The 21856-nt window shown below is 59.6% G+C and overlaps 1 protein-coding gene across 1 annotated transcript in view; it reads left to right on the forward strand.

The window, feature by feature from the left end:
* Positions 1-21856, forward strand: part of LOC117641645 — a 90853-nt gene that overhangs the window by 57687 nt on the left and 11310 nt on the right. The window contains exons 3-7 of the mRNA XM_034379140.1: positions 11985-12149; positions 14291-14474; positions 14831-14965; positions 20281-20393; positions 20506-20674. Of these exons, the coding sequence (XP_034235031.1) occupies positions 11985-12149; positions 14291-14474; positions 14831-14965; positions 20281-20393; positions 20506-20674 (766 nt within the window). The remainder of the gene's footprint in view (positions 1-11984; positions 12150-14290; positions 14475-14830; positions 14966-20280; positions 20394-20505; positions 20675-21856) is intronic.

The raw sequence follows: 21856 nt of genomic DNA on the forward strand, positions 1-21856 counted from the left end.
CCAGTCACCGGCTACTCGAACGGGAGTGACTGCGTGCGAGCGCTAGCGCGGCACAGCCCGGCGCAGCCCCACTGCAAAACGACCACACCCTTTGCAGTTTTTCTTTAAATGGAACAGAGTTTTGTGATTTTTTTGGTGGCCACTTGTTCACACGCGATTTTCGCGCGCCGGCAGCCGATAACTTGTGTGTCCCCTCGATAAATAAATCGAGCCTTGATCCATATTGGTTTTTCCTGGCCTGAAGGCCACTTCACCCTATCCGTCGGGCGCCGCGCAAGGTAACAGAAAAAGAAGATTAATCGTTTTGCCACGTCGTCCGCACCGCGTTTGAAAGTTTCATCTGCATCAGCCCGAATTTTTCCCGTCCTCCCCAGATGCTGCCCCCGGTAACGTGCTCGGATGTTTTAGTTTCCAAGGGTCACGCCCTGCTGGCGCTCAGAGCATCTCACGGTCCTACCCTTCCAGGAACCCCTCTACCCCTAAGGCTTTTTGCAGTTGGAAAACATATGAATTACTTTTTAAGACGCCAAAAAATAGTCTCACGGTGAACCCTGGAGATCTTTGCAACATAGAGTCTGAGCAATTCGTCTTCCTCGCGCAAACGATGTGGATGTACACATGAGAGGGACGTGCGTGGTGACTGCTCCGCCATGTTTAGTGATTCCCGGCGCCCAGAAAGCACGCCCGCTGACAAATGTCTATACACATCGGGATTGCAGGGAGGCCCCGCGAGGCCCGGCCCGGCCAGTGGTGCCATTTCCTCCCCTTCTTCCAGTTCCAACCCCCCGCTCCAGCTCCTCCCCTACGCCACAGCCCGTTCCTTTTTAGCTCGTTTTCATCGGGTTGTCCACCAAAAGCGGGAGGGGATTTTCCTCTGCGAAATGAAATGAGAGGATTCTTAATTTCGGGGGAGACCTAACGCTGCGGATGACGTCTCGAGCCCCTCTGAAGGCGGAGCGCTGCCCGTTGGAGCTGCCCTGCAGACTGAGAGCCGTGTCCGTCGCTCTGTCTCACTCGCACTCATGGGGCGCCCAGAGGTGCGAAAGAGACAGAGCGACGCCAACGACGCCAAAGCCCTGCCCGGCCATCCTGGCTGACCGCGTGGAGAGGCTGAGCCCCGGTGCGGACCGCTGCAGCAGATCATTCATCCAAGCTTAATATACACCTCACGATTTAGTCCGCTCTTCGGTTCTGCTGCCATTTTTCTCCCGGCGCGTTTTCTATTTCGGAATCCTTTCCAGTCTTTTTGTATTGCTTTTGCGTTCCTTTTTGTTGGCCCTAACACTACTCACGTTCTACGTATATACGTGGGTACACAGGTGGGACAAAAGGAAACGCGGGATTGGGTTGGGGGTAATGGTGATAACAGTGGTCCTAGAAGGCGCAAGTGGTACCACGGGACGGTCCGTGGGAGTGGGAGGGGAGGGGAGAGGGGGGCGGAGGTTGGTGGAGGGCGCACTGATTCTTGTTTACGTTCCTAATAAGAGGGCGCCCTTATTGCGACAGTCCCACACGCCCCGTCACCTGCAGACAAACATAGAGACTGGCAAAAATAGGGAGGGGACTGATCTTGCACAATGTTTGACTTCTTGGTTTTATTGTCCTTGCCGATACTTTTTCAGGTACAAACACTCCACGAGTGTTTAGTGTGTGCATCGAGACAATAGTTTTAGTGAATGTATTTGTTACTTTTTCTCTTCGGGAACATTTCCATTCTCCATGACGAATAATTTTCAAGCCGGCTTCGATGGACAGGCCGGCACACAATGGGCACGAGAGTCGATGCCAATTTGCCGGTCCCTTTGAGCCCTTGGCGCGGAATCCGCAGAACAACCGGGGAAAAGTGGACGAAAACAGCCTGGCATGTGTGGGGTTTCTTTGCTCTTGGCTCGCGAAACGAAATGAATCCATATTTGCAAAGATCGGCGCAGAGGACGTTTTTTCCTTCTCTCTTCCCCTCTCTTTCCTGCCTGATGGATTGGCAAGGGACGTGTTCTGTTTGGACGAACCCTTTTCTCGAGTCGTCCTGGCCACCGCGGGGCGCACCGCGGCCAGCCAGGCCAGCTAGCCAGGCTAGCGGGGCGATGTGGGTCGAAGCCCATTTCTCATTCTGTTTCAATTTCGACTTGCTTCGCGGCCTGCGCTGGTCGGCGCTCGGCCCACGCTCGCTTGGCTCGGGGCACGGCTGCACCGCGTGTGTGCGCTGCACCGCTAGAAATCTTTCGCCGTCGGCCAGGCTGTTCCAGTTTGTCCCAGGCTGTCAACCAGGCCGTCGAAGGCTGCCCGGACCCCCCAGGCTGTCTAAGGCTCTCCTAAGCTCCCCCAGGCCGTTCCGGGCTGTATACAGGCTCTCCTAGGCTGTCCAAGGCTGTCCCTGGCTGTTCACTCCGCCCTTTGCGATTGCTAGTCGCGGCTGGTGGACTCGGGGGGGACCGTGCTGTGTGCTCTGTTGGCCAGTTGGTGAACTCTCCGATTCAGGTCGTGCGGTCCACTGAACGCGGAGTGCTGTTTTTCCTCGGGTCAAAGCCTGGTAGTGTGGAAACAACGCGCACGGTAAAAGCGGTTCCAGGTTTTCCCAGGTTTTCCAGGTCCTTAACAAAATTTGAACAAAACGTCTAAACAAAACATTCTCTCCACAAAAGTGATGCTGTTGCTATGGAACGAGAGAGCGTCGCCAGCCAGGCGGTCGAGCCTGACAGTGCTACATGGGGCGAGCGCCACACCCGCGCTCTATTTTTATCCCCCAATTTGGCTCGGCCAATCAACCGGCGCCATGGAAGGTCACAAGGGTGAGCTGGCCGAGCGAGGGCCCGGCCCGGCCGATCCGAATCAAAGTCAGCGAATCAAGTCGGTTTACTCTGAGCCTGCCCGACTGGCGTGGCGGGGCGTGGCGGAGCAAGGAGACTAGTGCCCGTCCAATTAGTGCATGTCACGCTTATTGAAGTTTGCCCAGCTGCGAGGGGCACCTCGACCCCTCGCCGGGCCCCGCCCCTCCTTCTAGGTGACGCGCGCTCTTCAGGGGTTCGTCCCGCCCCCCTCGGCCCTCGCCGCGGCCTGTGTAACAATGTCAAATCCGAGAGTAAACACTCTGAGCCGGCTGGGGTCTCGGTGGCGGGGCGGGCGGGGCGCGAGGGCGCGGTAGAGACGTCTGATATTAAATATCTCTGCCCCTCCAGCCTCCACGCCGGGCCGCGCGCCACGCCTTGGGCACGCCTTCCACCGCGTTCCCGAGGTGTGCGCCACAGTGCGATGCGCGCCCCTCGCTCCGTCCGTCTCGTTTAACCCCTTATATTCTCGCTGCGGCGAGTACCCGTCGGGCAAAACAGGGCTGGATTGTGAGGGGCGCTGTCAGCCAGGCAAAGCCAGACAGGTACAGGCGTTGGCTGCCTCGTGGCGCCGCGGGCTGCTTCGGCACTTTCTTTGAGGAGCACGACCGACCGCGCTCTGCCTGGCCCTTGGAGCCCTTGGCCCTGCACCTCAAAGATGATCCGAAACAAAACGTTTTAAAGCCACTTGCCGCTGTGAGGGTGAAAGGGAGTGAAACTTGAACCGCGAAGAAAGACGAGGTGGCGGCTTGCCCTTGGCACGCCCCGCTGCGAGCGGCTTGTTTTCGAATCTCTCCAAAGGCATGCGAAGATCATTTACCTCTCGATACTTAAGGACGCCGACCCCACCACCAGCTTTGCGGTCGACTGCGGAAGGAGGACCATCCAAGAGCGGTTTCTAACTTTTGGGACAAAACGGGGCTCAAGAAGAAAGGGAAGTACATTTTTTATGTTTACTGATTCTTTTATTATTTTTTCATTTTTTCATATTTTTTTGTGGAGAAATATACTGTGGCGCCAGTGCAGGAATCCCTATTACAGCTTCACCTCTGCCTGCACTGACTGCTTCCCCTGGGCCGTGCCGTGGCTGTGCCGTGTGCCTGACGTGGAAGGTGAAGCAAAATCGATGGTGACCTTTTGTCTTCGTGCAGCGGCTGCAGCCTCACCCTATTCCTGGAGCATGCCCTATGCACTTCCATGTCACTCCGCCCGCTGACGGCGCCAGACTCCAGCTCCAGGGGGAGGTCCAGGTGAGGCCTCGTGTCTGACGGCGTCTGTCTGGCCGATGGAGGTCGTCTTTATTTCAAGCGGGCTGTCCCGCCGTCCCCCAAGCAGGCCGGCGGGCCGTTGGGTCATCCGTTGTAAAGTTTGTGGAGCAGCATGACCAGCGGTGACGACGTGGAGGGGGAAATGGATTCGAGGCAAAGCGTAGGCAAAGCGTACCTGTGAAAGTTGCCTCTAGGCCTGGAGGGGTGAGTGAAGTCGGGACCGTGGGGGGCTCGGGGGACGCGCCCGGCAAAAGTGTCAAGGGGTTGGCGCATATTTCATCCCCGGGTTCCTCGCGGGCACGACGCGACAGCGCCACCCTCCTCCGAGCACACGCGCAGCACACGCGCACCACACACATCTGTAGACGAAACCCGGAAAAATAATGTCTAACCATCCCGAATGAGAGCAGGGCTCGAAATCGTCGACCAGGCGGTTACCTGCACTAAGCCTACTTGTTGCCGACCTTCTAAACGGCTTGAAAGGTGTCGAAAGGGGAACCTCTGGAAACGAAGTCAGAGTCTAAAGCTTTAGACCGGGTGGTTTCTGGCGTGGGAACCCTCCCCTTGCTCCATGAGGTGCCCAGGCAACGTGCAATGGCTGAGGGAAGGAATCACCCGCACACAGGACACACGTACTCAACTTGAGCCGCAGTGGACTCGTTTGGCATTGCGCAGCGCTCTACCCGCTCAGACCCACTGCCGCAATCGATGGCCCTGCCGCTCCTGGACCGAGTCCTGGATCCAGTCCTGGACGGACCGCCAGCGCAGACTAATTCTTGTGCCCACCCGGCGTGGCCCGGCGTGGCTCGGCGTGGCTCGGCGCGGCCTGGCCCCTGGCTGCCCCTGCCGGGCTGGCCCTATCTCGAATTGGTCGTCGTGCCCAATGATTCATGTGGGCCGTCCAGGGCCATCCGGGGCCAGCGCGGCCCAGTGGAGCGGCACGGCGAGGAGCAGGCCGGAGCCTTTCTTTCACTCTACATTGTTTCCTCCTTTCGGTCCGCGGACCTGCGCCGCGCTATTTCCATGGATCGATGATTGGTGCCTGGCTAAACACAGTGCAGCGACTACGCAAGGAACACGACCAAAGCAGCGCGGTCGCTGCCTGGACCGCGCGGCCAGTGGCCCCCAAACCCATAACTTTTGGCAGCGGCCTGTACCTTCTCGCTGCCTTTGTGGGTACTTCCCCGTTGTTGTGTGGAAACTCTGCAGTCCGCTGCGCTGTCTGATGTGCGACATTGTGCTGGGATGTAAGTCTCTCTCTCTCTCTCTCTCTCTCTCTCTCTCTCTCTCTCTCTCTCTCTCTCTCTCTCTCTCCCCTCTCTCTCATTCTTTTTCGCGTGGCTATTGTTTTCGGCGACGCCGTCTGTAGCGAACCCTTTCGGCGGTTGCCGCTGCCCGCCCAGCAGGAATGCTCCACCCAGGCATCAGCGGACGGGGGCTCTACGAACACCGGTCCGGGGTCTGATGACGACTGAGTGCGTGCGTCCGCCCTTTTGCGTGAGCGTCACGTGACTTTTTACGCGACAGCCGGACCCGTGTGTCGTAATTGGAACATCGCGTTTCCTTCCGCGACTCACAAATCAGCGTTCTGTATGCAATGGTATTGTTTTTATCGGAAGCAATCACTGACCGCCCCCCGCGTCCCTTTTTTGTTTGCTCTGTGCCGTTTCCCATTAAATAACCAACTGGCCTGACGCCGTTCGCGTGGCAGGCAAAGGTCGCGCGGAGGCTGGGGTAATCCGACACGCGGCAGGCCGGTGGGGCCCGGCCAGTCCGTCGCGGGCTTAGGGCACGGTGAGGGTGGCGCGACGGCCATGACCTTTCAGTCCACGGCGCTGCCCGGCGCTGCCAGTACACTACCCACACCCCCGGCCAGCCCGAAACCATCGGAAAATTGAATTGCAAGAAACAGGGCGGAAGCGGTGCTCAACCAGCGAATGGAAGAGAAAGAGAGGAAAAAAGGGGGGGGAATAAAAAGCACAGGAGGCGACGGCGCCGCTTAATCCAAAGCCATCTAATTGGACGGCGCAGGACTTCGGCCCCTCCTTGGCTCTCCATTAATGCTGTATCCGGGCCGAGGAATCGCACGACGAGCAGACGACACGCTCGCGCAGAACGCAATTACCGTCTGGAACTAATGAAAAGTATCATTTCGCCGGGACGCATTCCAGGTTTATTACCGGGGAACTTGTCCCCGCAAGGCTTGCGTGTCTCGCCTGCCGGGTGTATTACATTCCGACACTGTGGCGCGTCTGGGGCCGCGCTTTGTATCTTCCAACGAGACTAACGAGGCGGATGGGAGTTCAAGTTTGCGACCGTGCTTTGTACTTTTTTCCAACGAGGCAGGTGATCGTTCAACCCCTCCTTTGCCGCATGACCTCGATCCATCAAGAAGACGGTGCCCTTCACGACCGAGTCAGTTTATCGAAGTGTTTCCCTCCCCGGTGACAGCGTGACCTGCCGCGCTTCGAGGTGGATTGCGCTGACGTAAATTCGGGGCCGAGACTTCGTTGCCAGTGCCACTTGGCCGTGAAGTGGGGGGGGGGGATGCTGGGGAGGCGAAGTGCGACACGACGACGCCTTGTGGCATCAATGAAGCACCCCGAGAGAGTTTGCTGTCGTTGTTGCCCGAGAATCGCGCCCGTTTTGGGTTCTTTGTGGAAAGGGGCACAAATAAAAGCTGTAGATAAAGAAAAATGAGGTGCTGGGGCAAAAAAAAAAAAAAAAAAGCAGATCAAAAGGCGTGGGCCGCACTGGATCGGGTTCGGTGGGACGGGCCGGCCAACAAGGGAGTAATAGAAAGCACTGACCTTCCCCCTCCCCCCTCGGGGTTCCCCTCGGGGTGAGCTTATGGACGCTGCAACTCTGTCAGGAGTGTCGAGGGACAAGGCCGGGCAAGGGCCGCACAAAGCAAGGGGATTCTAACGGCGCGCTGTCCGCCCTTCTTCTGTCCGCCTGTCCGTCCGCCTGTCTGTGGCCCCGGACCCGATCGCTCCGATGCACCTTCCACCTTGCGCACCTCGCGCTCCCCGCCCCGCTGACCATCCTCCTATCGAGTTTTAAAATCGATACCGGCACGATTGCAGCGCCGCCGCGCTACGTCACGCTGACGCATTCGGGGGCTTGTATCGGGCCGTGGGCGTCAGGCCCGTCAGGGCGCGCCGGTTTTTGGCGCCAAAGTGAGAGCGCAGTGTCAGCCTGGTGCGGGGCGAGGACGGTGCGGACGGACGGGGCGCCCTCGCGGCGTGTAGCAGCAGGCAGGGGGGCGGGACGCGCGGCCCGGCCGCCTCTCGAGAGGGAAAAGTGAAAAGGGAGGAGGAGGGTCTTGAAGGTGAAGGTAGCGAAGCGGGAGGAGGGCGAGGCACAGGCCCGGAGGGCTGGTCAGGAGGGGGCCGAGAAAAACAGCCAGGCCAGTAATCAACGCAACTGCAACACAGTGGGCCCGGCACGGCCCGGCACGGCCGCTCTGTGGAAATGGGAAAAAATTTGGCCCACAAAAGAAGGCGGAAGGGGAATGATAGAAGAAAGATTGGGGCAGGACGGCGGGCGAGGGGACCGCGAGGGAACCGTCGCCGTGCGGCCTGCCTTTGTCGGGCTCTCTAAGCCTGCCCCGCGCCCCCCAACCCGCCGCCCGCCCCGCGACCTCCAGATGAAGGTCGCGGGTTCAAATACACCGCCCGCTGAAGGACCCGAGTTTCGTTATATTTGGCCTCGAGCTACCACCACATTGGCGCGCGCGGAGGCATTGAGGACCTGTTTTGACGGGTCTGGGGCGTTCGCTGGCAGCGCTGTGCGTCACTAAGGTGGCACTGTGTGTGTGTGAGTGTGTGTGAGCCGGGGCCCTTCCAGCGCATTAATTTATCAGACCCTCAGAAGCAAGTTGGGCCGTGCAGCAGCCCCTCCCTTTATCGAGATGAAACTTGACTTGGAAGTTACTCACCCATCCTGGCCGACGTGCGCCCTGCGCCACGCGTGTGGCAGACCCGGGCCGACCCGGCCGACCCGTGCGATGCAGGGCAGGGGGTGACGCAGCGCCGCGCAGCGCGGCCCGGTCCTGGGGGAGGGCGAGCTCCATGACTAGCTTGTTCGTCTCGAGGCTTTCCGTGTTGGCCGGGCTTGTTGCTGGCCTCGGCGCCGGGCTCGCCGCCGCGCTCGCCGCGTCCCCCCGCGGGGATTATTTCAGGTATGAAGAATTATTGTCGCAATGCTAAGGCCGGGCGGGCCGGGCGTTGCCGCCGCCGGGCTGGGACTGGGGCGGTCCAGCATGCCGTTGGGGGCCGGCGGGAAATTTTGGCGGCCAAAATAAGTGGCGACGGTCGGGCCTGTTTGAGGCGCGCGGGCCGCGCGGTGCGGCGGTGAGCGATGGCGGAGGGTTTGCCGCAGCCCGGGCGGAAGGCCGGCAAGGCCGGCGAGGCCAGCGGTACGACTGCATACAAATTACAAGTCGGCCCGCCCCCGGCCCGGCCAGCCCGGCTCGCCCAGCTCCGCATGGCTGATAGCGCGGCAATAACAATGTTTTAGTAACGAAAAGTGAGAGATTTGCAAAGCAGCCGGCTACCTGCTCGCTGCGCGGCGTTGCTCGCGGAGTGGCGGTGGGGGCGGCGCGCGGCCCGGTTATGCTCCTTGCCCGCACGCCGCGCGGCGCACACACTGTATGCCATGCCGGTGGAGGTGTTCGCGGCTCCCAGGAATAAAACGGCGGAGTGTTGCGCCGTAAAGCCAGCGACATGCGTTTTACGCCCATCCAGAGAGGGCGGCGCGCGGGGAACAGTGGGGACCGCGACCCCGTGCCGCGGCGCCTGCCCGCCTGCAAATTCCCGGATTGCCGACGTCGGAATTTTGGCGCCAAGATATGTGGACTAGTCGGCTAACGGCATGCGGAGGGCGCCGGGGAAAAAAGCCAATGCGGTTCGAAAATTCCTGTATTTTCCGCGCCCAAGTTGAGCACGGCCCAGCCGTTCCGAAACGCGTTGCCGTTTCCCCACTGCGCCCTCGCAGCAAAGGGATGCAGGGTGTTCGTTTCAAGCAATTTCCGGTTCCAGAATTCCTCCGGTATCCCCGCTCGGTATCCGGCGCACCTCTCCAGTGGAGTGTGGAAATCCAGTGGCCAATTACTGAAGGCATCCTGAATCTGAAGCTGCTTTTCGATGTCCCTGGCCTGGCTGGATGGAATCGTTTCAGAAGGGTGAGGAAATATGCGATCAGGTGCACCAAATTCGTGGGCGCTTGGGTTCGCTAGCAAAACAACAGGTATTACCAAGTGGCAGTCATATTGTCCGAGCTTGTCGACTCACATCATGAATAATACGGCAGTTATATCCGACTTACCTGGGTTTCGTTTAAGCCTCCCCCACGTAGCAGGACGGCCACTTAATTTTCGACTTAGTCGTCAGCAGAGGCCTCCCCAGTGTGTTCGGGGCACTTAGGGGCTCCCTGCACCGGCACGCAATCAGCTAAGCGGCAGTACTAATGACTGCAGTGTGCCTGTATTCGTGTGTGTGTGTGTGTGCGTGTGTGTGTGTGCGAGAGAGAGAGAGAAGAGAGAGAGAGAGAGAGAGAGAGAGAGAACGGGACGGACAGTGGTGTAATGTGAACCCACCAACGTCCTCATTTTGGTTAACACCTGCGATAGTGACGCCGGCCTGGTTAATTAGGCCCAGCTTGGCAAAGAGTAAAAGAAGAAAAAATAAAAAAAACGGAACGGAAAGACTGCGCCCCGCCGTAGCTCTGCTCATAATGATGATGGCAGGTCCGCATTTCTGGAAATTAACGACTTTATTCGTAAATTTCCCGGACCGTAAATTGCTTTTGGAAACTTGTGGTCTGTTTTCAGCGGTTGTTTGTTGATGCCTCCGACAGTAGTGTGTAGGCCGGCAAGGAAATGAGCAGACATAATTTATGGGCAGCCCCGAGTGAGCCGGAGGCAGCGCCCGGGGCAGGAGGGCCGTGTCCTAATGAAGGAGAAAAAGGTTATAAAAGCAGCGGAAATGAGTTGGTCCGAGGCCCAGCACGGCCCCGGCCGAGGCCCCGGCCCGCAGTGCCGGCAGTGCCAGAGCACGGCGGGCCTCGTAATCGAAGTGCCCTGCTGATGCCATTTTGTCCCTGCGAAAAGCTATTAAAAGCTTATAAAAGCTGCGGAGAAATCGGCACCTTTCGTCGCAACGTGGAAGTCAGGGAGTAAGATTTTCCCTCTTTTTTTTCTACAATGCGGATGCCACCGCTGAGGCGTCGCGCAGTTTTCTCTTTTTCAGCTACCCCTTTGTCAGTAATGGAATTCCGATTTATTTGGCCTGAGAGCCTTGGCGGCACGACGGCAGGTCGATAAGGCCGAGATACCCAGGATCTGGATCTTGGCGGCCTCGGTGACGACCGGGGGGAGGCGCTGAGTCGCTGGCTGCGGCCCGGCAGGCCTGGGCTTCGGCCTGGGCTCCGCAGCCCTCGCCCCACCCCTACCCCAACGTACTCCACTCGGCGCCACCACCTCGGGTCACACCATTAGGTCCATTAGATTTGCTTCAGAGCGGAAAAATGGCGACACGGCGGCACTGGAAGAAATTCAACACTGATCTCACTCTGAGGGAAGAGCCGCCATTTCGCTCTCGCAGTCGTCTAATCGGTTTGATACCATTGACACTTTGGTAAACGCAGAAATAAAATATTCTCGAATAGCTGTCTCAGTATTCGCTTCGGTTTGGAACTCTGTTTTTGCGCGCCAGGGAAATATTTGCGGCGAGAACGGGTCTTTGTGTGCTGCCCGGGCAGGCCGCCGGCCGGCAGGTGTCGAAGAAGGTGGGCGGGGTTGCCCCGGCTGAGAGGGTATCCGTGTTCTGAGTTGGTGGCCGCAGCCCTAAAGGGGGTAGGGGTGGGGGTGGAAGTCGGTGGCGCAGGCACGCAGTCGGGGAAGTATGCAGTTTTCCTTTAATAAACCATCATCTGCGTAAACAGCCCCGCCGCATCGGCAGGCGCCGCTAAATCATCTCGCTCGCCGTTTCGGCGCCGCGACTCGCAATGCGCCGTCCGACCCGGCCGGCCCGTCGTCCAACAGATTTACGGCAAAGTCTTCATTGACCCTCCTGTGTGCGCGCGGGCCGGCCAGCGCGGGGCCCAGCGCGATCAAGGCATGAAACATCGCCCCCGCCGACCCTCAACGCCGACCCTTAATGCGTACCCCCACGCCGACCCTTTACGCCGACTCCTCGAAGCGCTCAAGAGGTAAAACGGAAGCGATGGCGACACACTCGTACCCTCGGAACGTGCCGCGGCGCCCCCTCGATGGCCCGATCAGTCTCTCCAGGAGTGATGGGCGTCAATACGGGGCGTGCGCTGCGTGCCGTGCCACGCCGTGCCGCGCCAGGCGGTGTAAATAGGGACGCCTCGGGTGGAAGCCACCAAGGCGGACGAGATGCCTTCCAGCGCCCGCCACCGAGCGCCTGCGGAATGCCGGGTAGGCAACCCCACGACAGGCGTGCACGGTTTGGCCCGGTTTGGCCTATCCGGCAGCGAGCGCCTGCGAAATGCCGGGTAGGCAACCCCATGACAGGCGTGCACGGTTTGGCCTACCCGCCAGGCGCTCCGAGCCACAGCAACTTATTCGACAGCGTTCTTTGCGACAACGTGTCGGTGCCAGGTTAAAACTGAGACAGTACCTGCTCAAGTGCGCCAAGAAGTGCCTGCTCAAGAACGTGTGGCAGCTCCGCTGCCAAGTGTGGGACTGTCACCAAACCAGACCTTGACTGATCCGACTGTTCGAACCGCTAAAGGTCTGCTAGAGGCCCAGCAGCGTTGATAATGATGATGATGTGACAGTATCCAGCCTTAGTGTGTGACAAAGGTGTGACGATGGTTGACATTGTGTGACAGACGGTGTGTGACGGTGTGTTGTGTGTTGCAGCTGCGCGGGTGGACCTGTGGACGGTGTCGACGTCGGGGTGCGCGTGCGCCTGGAACGCGTCGTCCACGGAGTGCGCGTGCTGCGTCAAGGAGGGCGGCTGCCACTGCGGGGAGGCGGCGCCGCAGCGCTGCGCCCAGTGCGGCTTGGAGAAGTACTGCGCCAGCAGTGAGTATGCCGAGCTTTGCCCGAGCGGGTTCCGTAGAGGAGTGTCCGAAAACTGGTTGTGCCGAGGTGCCCTGAAATGACTCACACACTAGATGCCTTACGGTGGAAGGCCGCACTAACGTATCACGGTGGAGATTTTCGTCCATGATGCGTGGGAATTTCGACAAAACACCTGAAAAAAAAACAGCGAATTTTTCGAATTTTAAATCAGCTGCACCGTTACCCTAAGGAGAATCTACCATGACTATTTGCGTGGAGTTGTGGCGGCCCGTCATTGGAGAAAGACCCATTTGCTACTGGATTATTACCTGCGTCTGCCTGGAACGGATTGCTACCAAGTTTTTCCTGAGCGCCTCGGCCCCACTGAGCCTTGCCGGTAGGTAGCAGAGCGGCCGCCGTCAAAGCGTCCTTCTGCAGCGCGGAGGGACGACTCGGAGCGGGGTCGCTGCTGCCCTCGTGTTCCAAGCCCAGTAATTAATTGGAGAAAGAAACCGAGATAAGATGGTGAAAATATGTTTTAAAGGGGAAATCTCCTCTCCGAGTTGGCCTCGAAAATTGATAATTATCGCCCGGTCGTCCGCCCTGCGCGCGGTGCGGCGCGGTGCGGCGAGCTCGTAATCTTGTCAGGAACTTGTCTGCGTGTTATTGAGGCGGACATCAAAGGGAAGTCTCACGGGCTTTGCCCCGCCCCTCCCCACCACTCCGATGGTCCAATCACTTTCCGTCCTTTTTCTGGCCCGGCCAGGGCCCGGCCTGCCTGGCTGGCCGGTCTCCCGTGGCCAGCACTAGCATCCCATTAATTGCTTCACGACTAACCCAATTTGCAAGGCCCTTGGACATGGCCCTTGGACATGGCCCTCGGCCGGCCCTTCGCCACGGCTGGCAAGGCAGCGACGTGCTGCGTGGGGTGCTCGCCGCGGACCGCCGCCACAGAGGTGTCCTGCTTGGAATCGGAACGAGACATATTGGGTTCCTTGCCCCAGCCCTCGAGATGAACGTTGTGGGGTCGGTTGAGTCAAGAGGTCATTCACTCTGGTCATGGTCGATTGTCCTGTGTGTAATTGTTCTGTAATCGTTCTGTACTAGGTTAAATAAGCAGTGGCATGTTCTTACTTTTCGCTGGACTTGCTTCTGCGCTGCGCGCTGGCGAGCCGGAGCAGCTAGACCCGAGCACTTTAACACGAGTCTTGCGCCTACACTACAACAACCCATTATCCAAGCTGTATCGAGGAAGGAAATCTGCCGGCGATTTACGACCCTTGTTATCATTATTGTTTTCCCTTTCTTTTTTCCCTGCTGTTTCGCACCGCAAAGGGGCCGTAAATCCGGCGGCCTGCGCGTGCTGCGCGAGTCGTGACGGGCTGCAGCTGCGGTACCTGCATGCTACTACATCTGGAGCGTGGAATAAAAAAATAAACAGCAAACAATAGAAAAGAGCAAAACGACAACGATGAAAAAAATGCATAAATTTTCGACAAAATCATAAATTGCGTGGGTGTGTGCGCGCGACGAGTGGTGCCGACGCAGCCGGTGAATTAGTACGGTGCGTCCGGTCTGCTGCATCCCGCTGCTGCTCTCTCTCTCTCTCTCTCCCTCCTCTCCCTCTCTCTCTCTCTCCTCTTCTCGCGCCGCGACTCCTCCCCCTCCCCCGCTGCCGCACCACTCTCCATCGCGTTTTGCAAAACTGTGCACGCGCGCATTTGCAAGTGTCTCTACACTCCTCCCCCGTTTTGTTTCCTCCTCTTTTTGTTAACCTTTTTATCCGTCACGTCGCCACGCCGCGCGTCGCCACGCCGCGGGGCCGAGGGGCGGCCGAGAGGCCCCGGCGAGGGCACCGCGAGGGGCGGGGGAGATGTTCGTCACTTAGTCACAGCGAGTGAAGGACGGCGCGCGGAGCGTGAATAATAATTCAGCCGCAATCACTTCCACATGACGAGGGCAGACCACGCATGGCCTAGTTCCGAATTTTGACCAAAAAAAATTGTTGGATTTTTTAAAAATTTGCTTTTTTGCGTAAAGCAGTCTTTTTGTTTATTTGCTCTCCAATTTTTCTTAAATTTTTTTAAGTTTAGATTTTTAAAAATGATTTCTTTTTGTATTTTTTACTCACGTTGACAGTGGACTTGATGTTGTGTTCGCAGTGTGCAACGCCACCATCGACTCCGTGACGGTGCTGCAGCGGTCGGGCCGCTCGTACGGCATGATCAAGTCGTCCAACATGGACACGCCGGCCGTCTGCTCGTTCACGCTGCTGCCCGACGCCAAGCAGCGCGTCGAGATCCAGCTGTACCGGCTGGTCGGCGTGGGCCGCTACCACAACAATAGGTGGCTTTTCAATCGGAATGCGGCGCACTCTGAGTGTCTCACGGTGAAAGGCGTCACTAACGTGTTATGGTGGAGATTTCCTCAATGCTGGAAAGAGGAAGAAGAGGACAATTACCAAGTCAGCTGCACCAGCACATTATGGAAAATTTTCACCTTAATATGGCAAATTTGAACAATTTTTATCATAATATGGAAAAATTTTAACATGATATCGAAAATTTTCACCATCATTTAGAAAAATTTTCATCATAATGTGGAAAATTTTTACCATGAGACTCTCAGAGTGTTGCGCCCTTTACCTTTCCAGTCACTCGAGAGCCGCTTCTGATTCTTTTTTTTCTTCTTTTCCGGTGTAGCTGCCAGGGCGGCACGCTGCAGCTGACGGACGGCACCAGGGCGGCGCGTGGAGTGTCGCTGTGCGGGGCCAACGAGCGCTTCACCACCCCGGTCGTCATGTTCGCGGACCGCGGGCCGGCCACCCTCACCCTCAGGTAGTTTGCTTTACGTACCTACACCGCCGGAAGCGGCAAGGGGCCCGAAGGGGCCGCCGCGTGTTGACGTTCCATCGCGCTGCCGGTGGCAAGGCCACCGGCAAGGCCAACGGCAAGGCCACCGGCAAGGCCAACGGCACTGCAATGGCCGAAATGTTTTACTTGATAATAGTGGGGAAGTGGCAGCAGAGTGTACACAATATCGGAGCCACCGAAAACTCATTTACTTTTTAGGGGGAAAAAGAATGTCTGATATGGAACAGCACAAAGGCTAGCCGGCTAGCCCCCCCTCCTTTTTTATGTTTCATTTGGCCACTTTTTTTCTGTTTCCACTCCTTCCTCTGGATTTTGCTCTCTCTTTTGGGGCGGCCAGCGAGCACATGAAAAGTGAAAAACACTCACAACCTCGAGGCGTTAACTCGCGCCAAATAACGCCGTGCGAACGTCGAGGGGAGGGGGAGGAGGGGGCTCGATGGGCGCTAATCAAGTGAGACGATATTGCTGATGCGCAACCCCCCACCACTGCAAAAAAAATCCTCTCTCTTTCTCTCTTCGCTCTTATTGGCTCTCGTCACATCAAGTGGTGGGCGTCGGCTCGCAGCTTTAAAACTCCGATGGAGCTACCGGGACGTAACAAGAAAATAAAGCAACCCACTTTAAAAAAAACACTTGTGCTTCAACTTAAGATTGTTCGGGTACAAGCTTGTTCTGAAGAACGCGGGACCTTTCTGCTGGAAAAGGCGTTTGTGGGCACGGGCTGCGTCGCAGCCGCGCCCCCGCCTGCCCAGTAATCTTTCCGAAATCCGACCGCTGCCGAAGGAGTGCGTTCGCGAGCGCGCCGCTCCGGCCGGCGTGGCGTAACCAGGTCTTTGCAAAACTTACGGGGTAGTTCATCGACCCGCAGTCAGACAAGCGGAGTTTGTTTCCTGCCACTTTTTTCCCCCGACCGCTCCCTTTATTTTGTTTGCTTGCCGAAGTTATTCCGCCGCTGCGGTCGTGACATAGTTACCGAAGCGGCGCAGCCAGCGGCCCACGTGTCCTGCCAGTCCTGCGCACCGTGGCCCGCCGTGGCGAGGCCTAGGTTGGGCCATTGCCCCGATGTACATCCCGGCGGTGTAACCAGGCACTGCCAGGCACTGCCAGGCATTCCCAGCCAGACCCCTGCATTCCCGGCGCGGTGCGGCACACCACCTTTCCCTCCCTAATTCGCCATTCCCGCCGGACCCGATATCGCATCGTCGACGTGACAATGGCAGCTCGTCTGGAATTCAGTCAACTCGGAGCGGCGGAGTGGTCGGTCTTAAAGCCCGTGTTGCCTCGCCTGCGGCCAGCCTGGGCCGTTGCCGGTCTCTCTCGCTCTCGCGGGACCCCTCGGACACGACTCGCAGGGGTGCGAGGGAGACGGAGCGACCCGGCTAACCTAGCCTAGGCGGTCTCGGCGGCCCGCCTCCCTGGGGGCTGCCCTTCGTCAACCCGCCGCAAGCGAAGCAAGCCTTCCCTGCCCTGCGGACCGGCTTGACCCGGCCACCCCGCCCCACCCCGCCGCGCCCCGCCACGCACCCCGTCTGAGCAAACAAGGGAGACAAAAAGAAAAACTGAAGCCCGATCCTCTTTTGCACCCGAACGACGCGGCGCGGCTTTCGGAACGCAGCCCACTAGAGCGCGGCTGTCGCAGCGAGAGCGCGCCACACAACTTTTAAAGCGTTCATTATTTGGCCGCGAGTCGCCAAACGAAGCCACTTTGCCGCGCGGATTAGAGAACAGCGGGAGATTAAGACGCGTTGCTCTGGAGCTCCGTCACACTCAGAGAACGGAGCCTGGAGCGCGAGCGAGCACAGGGGTCGAGTCGGCGACCCTCGAGGCCTCGGTGCCGCCCTCGACCGGCAGAAGGTCCTCGTCCGCCCGATTGGGAAGGAACACTGTACCCGACTCGCTCCGCCTGCTCCGCCCGCTCACAGGTGCTCGACCTTTCCACTGAACAGGTGATTACTAATTTAGCGAAGGTCTGGGCCCGGCCGGGGCTGGCTGCCGGGCCGCCGAGTCGAGCGGTCCTGTTTGTCCCGGCGCCGTGGGCACGGGCACGGCCGGCACAGCGGGTGTGGACTGGGCCGCCGTCGGTCGCCGTGGCGGAGCGGAGGCTTTCCCTGGTCGTCTTCCGCCCCGGCCGAGGCCCACAGTCCTCTCCGTCGCTCTGTCTCTCTCGCACTCACGTGGCGCCCGGTGCAGGTGCGAGAGAGACAGCGCGACGAAAACGACTTCTCGGAATCAGTCTGCTGGCGGGACGCGCACGGCCGCTCAATTATTTAACCAGTAATTCTTAACGCGGCGCTATTTTTGCGTGGATTCGGTCCGACTTACCATATTTATGGCTGCGCTGAAAATTTGACGACGTTCCTAATCCACCGCGTGGCAAGGGTGGCGCAGAGGAGGCCGGGTGCAAACAGTACACGTGCAGAAAAAAAAGAAAACACGCTGAAAAACCAAACGTGGTCCAGACCGCACCACTGGTGTGGTCAGATGGGTGCCATTTTGACCACATCTGTTGGTGTGGTCTAGAGTCTAGACCACGTTTGGCCACGTTTGGCCACGCACCAAACGTGATAGACCACACCAACTGATGTGGCCAAAATGGCACCCATTTTACCACACCAGTTGGTGCGGTCGAGACCACGTTTGGTTTTTCAGTGCAGCAAAGAAACAATTTGACCGCTGGAGGAGGATGCTCAGCGAGTACTTTGCCAACCACAAAATATTTTTCTGAAGCGGAAATTGGGACAGCAGCAGAAGCAATTAAATTTAGAACAATGCGAGAGAGGTTTACCCTATTGAGCCAGTAGGTCGGCTGGAGCAAAGCGACCGCGCTCGCGACAAACAGCTGAATGTGCTCGGCGGCGCGTTCGAAGAGCCATTCTTTGGGGAGCGCTCTCCTTTTTGTTTCTTTTGCCGCCGCCTGGTGCCGCGGCCCTCCGAGGCGGTCCTCCGAGGCGGGCGCGGCCGCGGGTGATTGCGGAAGAGAGAATACAAAATGAGCGGAAAGGGGGGGGGGGGTGCGGGTAGCGGAGCGCCGCGGGGACGCGTCCGTCGCCGCGGCACCGGCTCGCCGTTCGAGTGGAGGACGCTGCTGCACCCAGCCAGGTGCCGAGGCCGGCGGGGCCGGCGAGGCCGTGTGTGGCGGCCCGCCACTCCGGTGACGCCCTGCCGGCACCGCCGGCACCGCCCTGCCACCCCCGCCCTGGGGAAATCTCTTAAGACAGTAAGAATTGACTGTCATGGGGGATCAGAGACCCCGCCGGGGGGAGGGGGGGCGGGGTCCTCTCCCACCGGGACGCAATGCTGATCGAGATGACACATCAGCGTCGAATAAAACTCGTGGGGGCGGTTGGGGGGGGGGGCTCGTTGCAGTGCGGAGGCTCGGCGAGTGTATTGCAGTCCTTTGCGATAAATGTGCAGGGGGTTGTGCATCGAGGGACCCGCGGTGTTTCGCCGTGTTGTTTGGCCTGATTCACGGCGAGCAGTCTCGCCGCCCAGAGTGCTGCTGGCTGCCTGCCTGCCTGGCTGCCTGCCTGGCTGCCTGGCTGCCTGGCGGCGGGGCGCCGAGTGAACTCCCGAACCCTGATGATTAAATGATGGAACCAAGGACTCGGGGCACCCACTCTCTCGCTCTCTTCCCCGACCCGACGGCAGCCTTGCAGCAACCTTGTTCCGAAAATCGATTCTGTCACTGTCTCTCTCGCACCTACAGGACACGCCGCAAGAGCGCGAGAGAGACAGAGTGACGAAAATGACTCTCAGTCTTGTCCCGCCTCGTTCGGAGTGAATGTAATAATTGGGCGGCGCGTGGGGTAGCGACGGCATAGCGATGTCGGGACATGGTCGTCGATACATAGGCGGCGCGCGGGGTAGTGACGGTGGCGATGTCGGGACATGGGCAAGGGTAGGGCGCCGCAGCCATTCTTTACCCCACCCTCCCTGCGTTGGCCCTGCCTGGCCCTGCCTGGCCCTGCCTGGCCCAGCCTCCCTCCCTGGAGCCGCATCAGTTACGGCAGCACTTTCATTTCTGGGAGGGAGGAGGGGGTGCGGTCGAGACGGATGATTAGCGCAGCCCGATGCAGCTGCTGGCCGCGCTGGAGGCGTGCTCGGCGTGCTCGGCGTGCCAGGCGTTCGCCGGGCGCCCCAAGACGGCCGCGAGCTGGCAGGCTGACGGCGCGAGGCGGCGCGAGGCGCGGGGCTTCCCTTTGAACCGCGCTCGCGCCCACTGTATTCACCCGCAGGGCCTCCGGGCACGTCCCGGCCAGGGCTGGCGGCCCGGCGGGCGGACAGGCAGGGCTGGCAGCCCGTTGAGGCGCAGGGCGTGCAGGGCCTGCTACGCACGGCCGTTGTGTGTTCAGCCGGGCCAGCCAGCCGGGCGGTCCTTTTGTCACCCCAATGCACGCAGGCGAGGCGCAGGGGCGCAGGCCACCTGTAATAGGACTGCGTGGCCCGGCGCCAGGCCTGCCTGCCTGCCTGCCTGCCCGCCTGCCTGCCTGCCTGCCTGCCGGGCTGGGCGCCGCCCAGAAGACGCCGCCGCCCTCTCGAGAGGGAGGAAAACAAACCTGGCGGCGAAAAGGGAACAGGCCGCCCTACTTCGTACCTCGTCGTGGAGTCCGGACGGCCTGGCCGACGGCCTGGCTGCGCGGCGGGCCGCCTGTCATCAAGACGGCCTCCCGGACGTGGCGGCGGCTCGGCGGCGTGGCGGCGTGTCCCGGGCCCCGGGGGTGTGTCGGACAAAGCGCCGAGGTACAGTACGTCAGGGCAGTCAGGGACGGGCGGCGGCTCATCCATCTGAAAAGAGGGAAGGGGGATAATGCGACCTGCAGCCTGCCGCGCCAGCCTTGGCCAGGCCTCGGCCGCGGCCGCGCCGACTGGTACAGCCATGCGGCAAAGTTATCGCGGCTTTTGTTTTCTGCGATGAGAACCGAGTCCCGGGGGAGTCCCGGGGGAGGGAATCGCAGCCACTTGGCCGCCGCGTCCCGCCGCGTGACAGGCGGGCCAGACGAGTGGAGGCGGGCCCGCCCCAGCCCGCCCGGCCAGGAGTAGTTGGGCATTCACTATCCGCCGAGCAATCCGAGGAAAAGGACAAGGCGGACAAAAGTTTTTGGCGAAGCGTGTAGGACGTGTTTGTGTGCGCGGCTTTGCTGTCATCGACAGTGGCGCGGAGGAGAAGCGTGTCGCCTGTCGAAGCGTCTGAGTAATTAGTGCGACCTTGTAGACGGCCTTGTAGACGGCCTTGAGGACGTCGACGCTAATGGTTGCCTTTTTTTGCCGCTGTTGTCCAGGGTGACGGAGCCCAGCGAGCGGTCCCAGTTCCTGGCCTACTACAGCTTCACCCCGGCCAACGCGACGGGCGTGGGCTTCCTGCCCAAGGGCGGCAAGCGGAAGGAGAACACCGGTGAGCTCTCGATCGGCGCCGCCGGCCTCAAAGGAAGCGCGAGCCTCGAAAGAAATGTTTTCTCCTCCAGGTCCCTGAAGTTGAATTAATTTTTTGTGAATTCCTTCTCCAGAGTGCGACTGGATATACCAGGACTTCACCTGCGCGGGCGGCTGCGTGCTGGCCAGTCCCGGGTACCCGGGGCTGTACCCGGGCGGCCTGAGCTGCGGCTTCCTCGTGACGGCGTCCTCGGTGCGCGCCAAGGTGACCCTGGAGCTGCTCGCCGTCAACCTGCCCCTCGCGTGAGTAGTCATCAGCGAGGAACAACATTTTGCTTACATCTCTCCGCCGTCCCCGCGAAGATGTTCCCCATGGCGCCGAGGCTGTCTCCGTCTGTCTCTGCCGAGTAGAAAAACAGGAAATAGAGCGACGCGAGGCAGCGCGTATTGGGAGTGACGCAGGGACCGTTATTTAGGGAAACGCTTTGCGAACCGCTCTCTGCCTCGCCCAGTGTGCGTGCGCGTGCTCCTTGTGTTTCCTCGTTATTTTTTCACTTCTTTATTTCGTTTCCGTTTTGTTTCGCCCTGGTTTCAGTTTAGTGCTTTACTAGCGGCGCTAGCGGCGCAGCGACGCAGTCCACCCCGGGCTTGTTTGTGCTTCCGCGTCGTAATGGGGACGGCAGGAGCTCGGCAAGAAGGATGAGGGTCTCGTCGCAACTTGTAGCGCGGGAGGGAAGTTGCTGCGACTCGTCCGATGTTTCCCATTAAAATCAACTTAAATGTCCGCACACCGCCGATGCTGCTGGGCGAGGGCGTCGCAGGGCGTCGCAGGGCGTCGCAGGGCGTCGCAGGGCGTCGCAGGGCGTCGCAGGGCGTCGCAGGGCGTCGCAGGGCGTCGCAGGGCGTCGCCCCCCGCGGTGCCGCGCCCCTCGGGGCCTCCCTCCTTCGGCCCAAGTTTTGTGGATGCTGTTTCCTTTTTCGGTTGTGTCAGCCGGTCACCCTGGCTGCCTGACGCTCAACAACGTTCAACTTCGGCCAAACCCTGGCGATGAGCTGATTCAAACCTTTCCCGCCGCGCCCCGCCCCGCCCCGCCCCGCCCCGCCCCCACCAGAGAATGGTTCTCGTCCGAGACGGGGCGGCGGTATGGCGGCACGGCGGCACGGCGCGCCGGGACTTGTCAAAGTATTCCCTTCGGTTCACCCGGACGCGTCTTGACGGTCCTGACGGCGGCCGCGCCACCACGAAAACAAGGCGACCCACGCGAGGAGAGAAGCCTTTGGCGGCAACCGAACGCGGTTACCACTTCGCAGAAAATAAAATAAAAGTCCGCACCGGCACTGATGACACGAAAAAGAATTCAAAATCCATCGCGATCGAGCGCGGCGGAATTTTTCATGTAGTTCCACTCCGCGATGTAGAACGCAAGGCGCGTGGAAGCGCGAAGCGTGGAATGCCGCGGCGGTTTGCTGAAAACGGTGGCAGCC

This window comes from Thrips palmi, unplaced genomic scaffold, assembly GCF_012932325.1.
Source record: "Thrips palmi isolate BJ-2018 unplaced genomic scaffold, TpBJ-2018v1 HiC_scaffold_15, whole genome shotgun sequence".
NCBI classification, from domain to species: domain Eukaryota; kingdom Metazoa; phylum Arthropoda; class Insecta; order Thysanoptera; family Thripidae; genus Thrips; species Thrips palmi.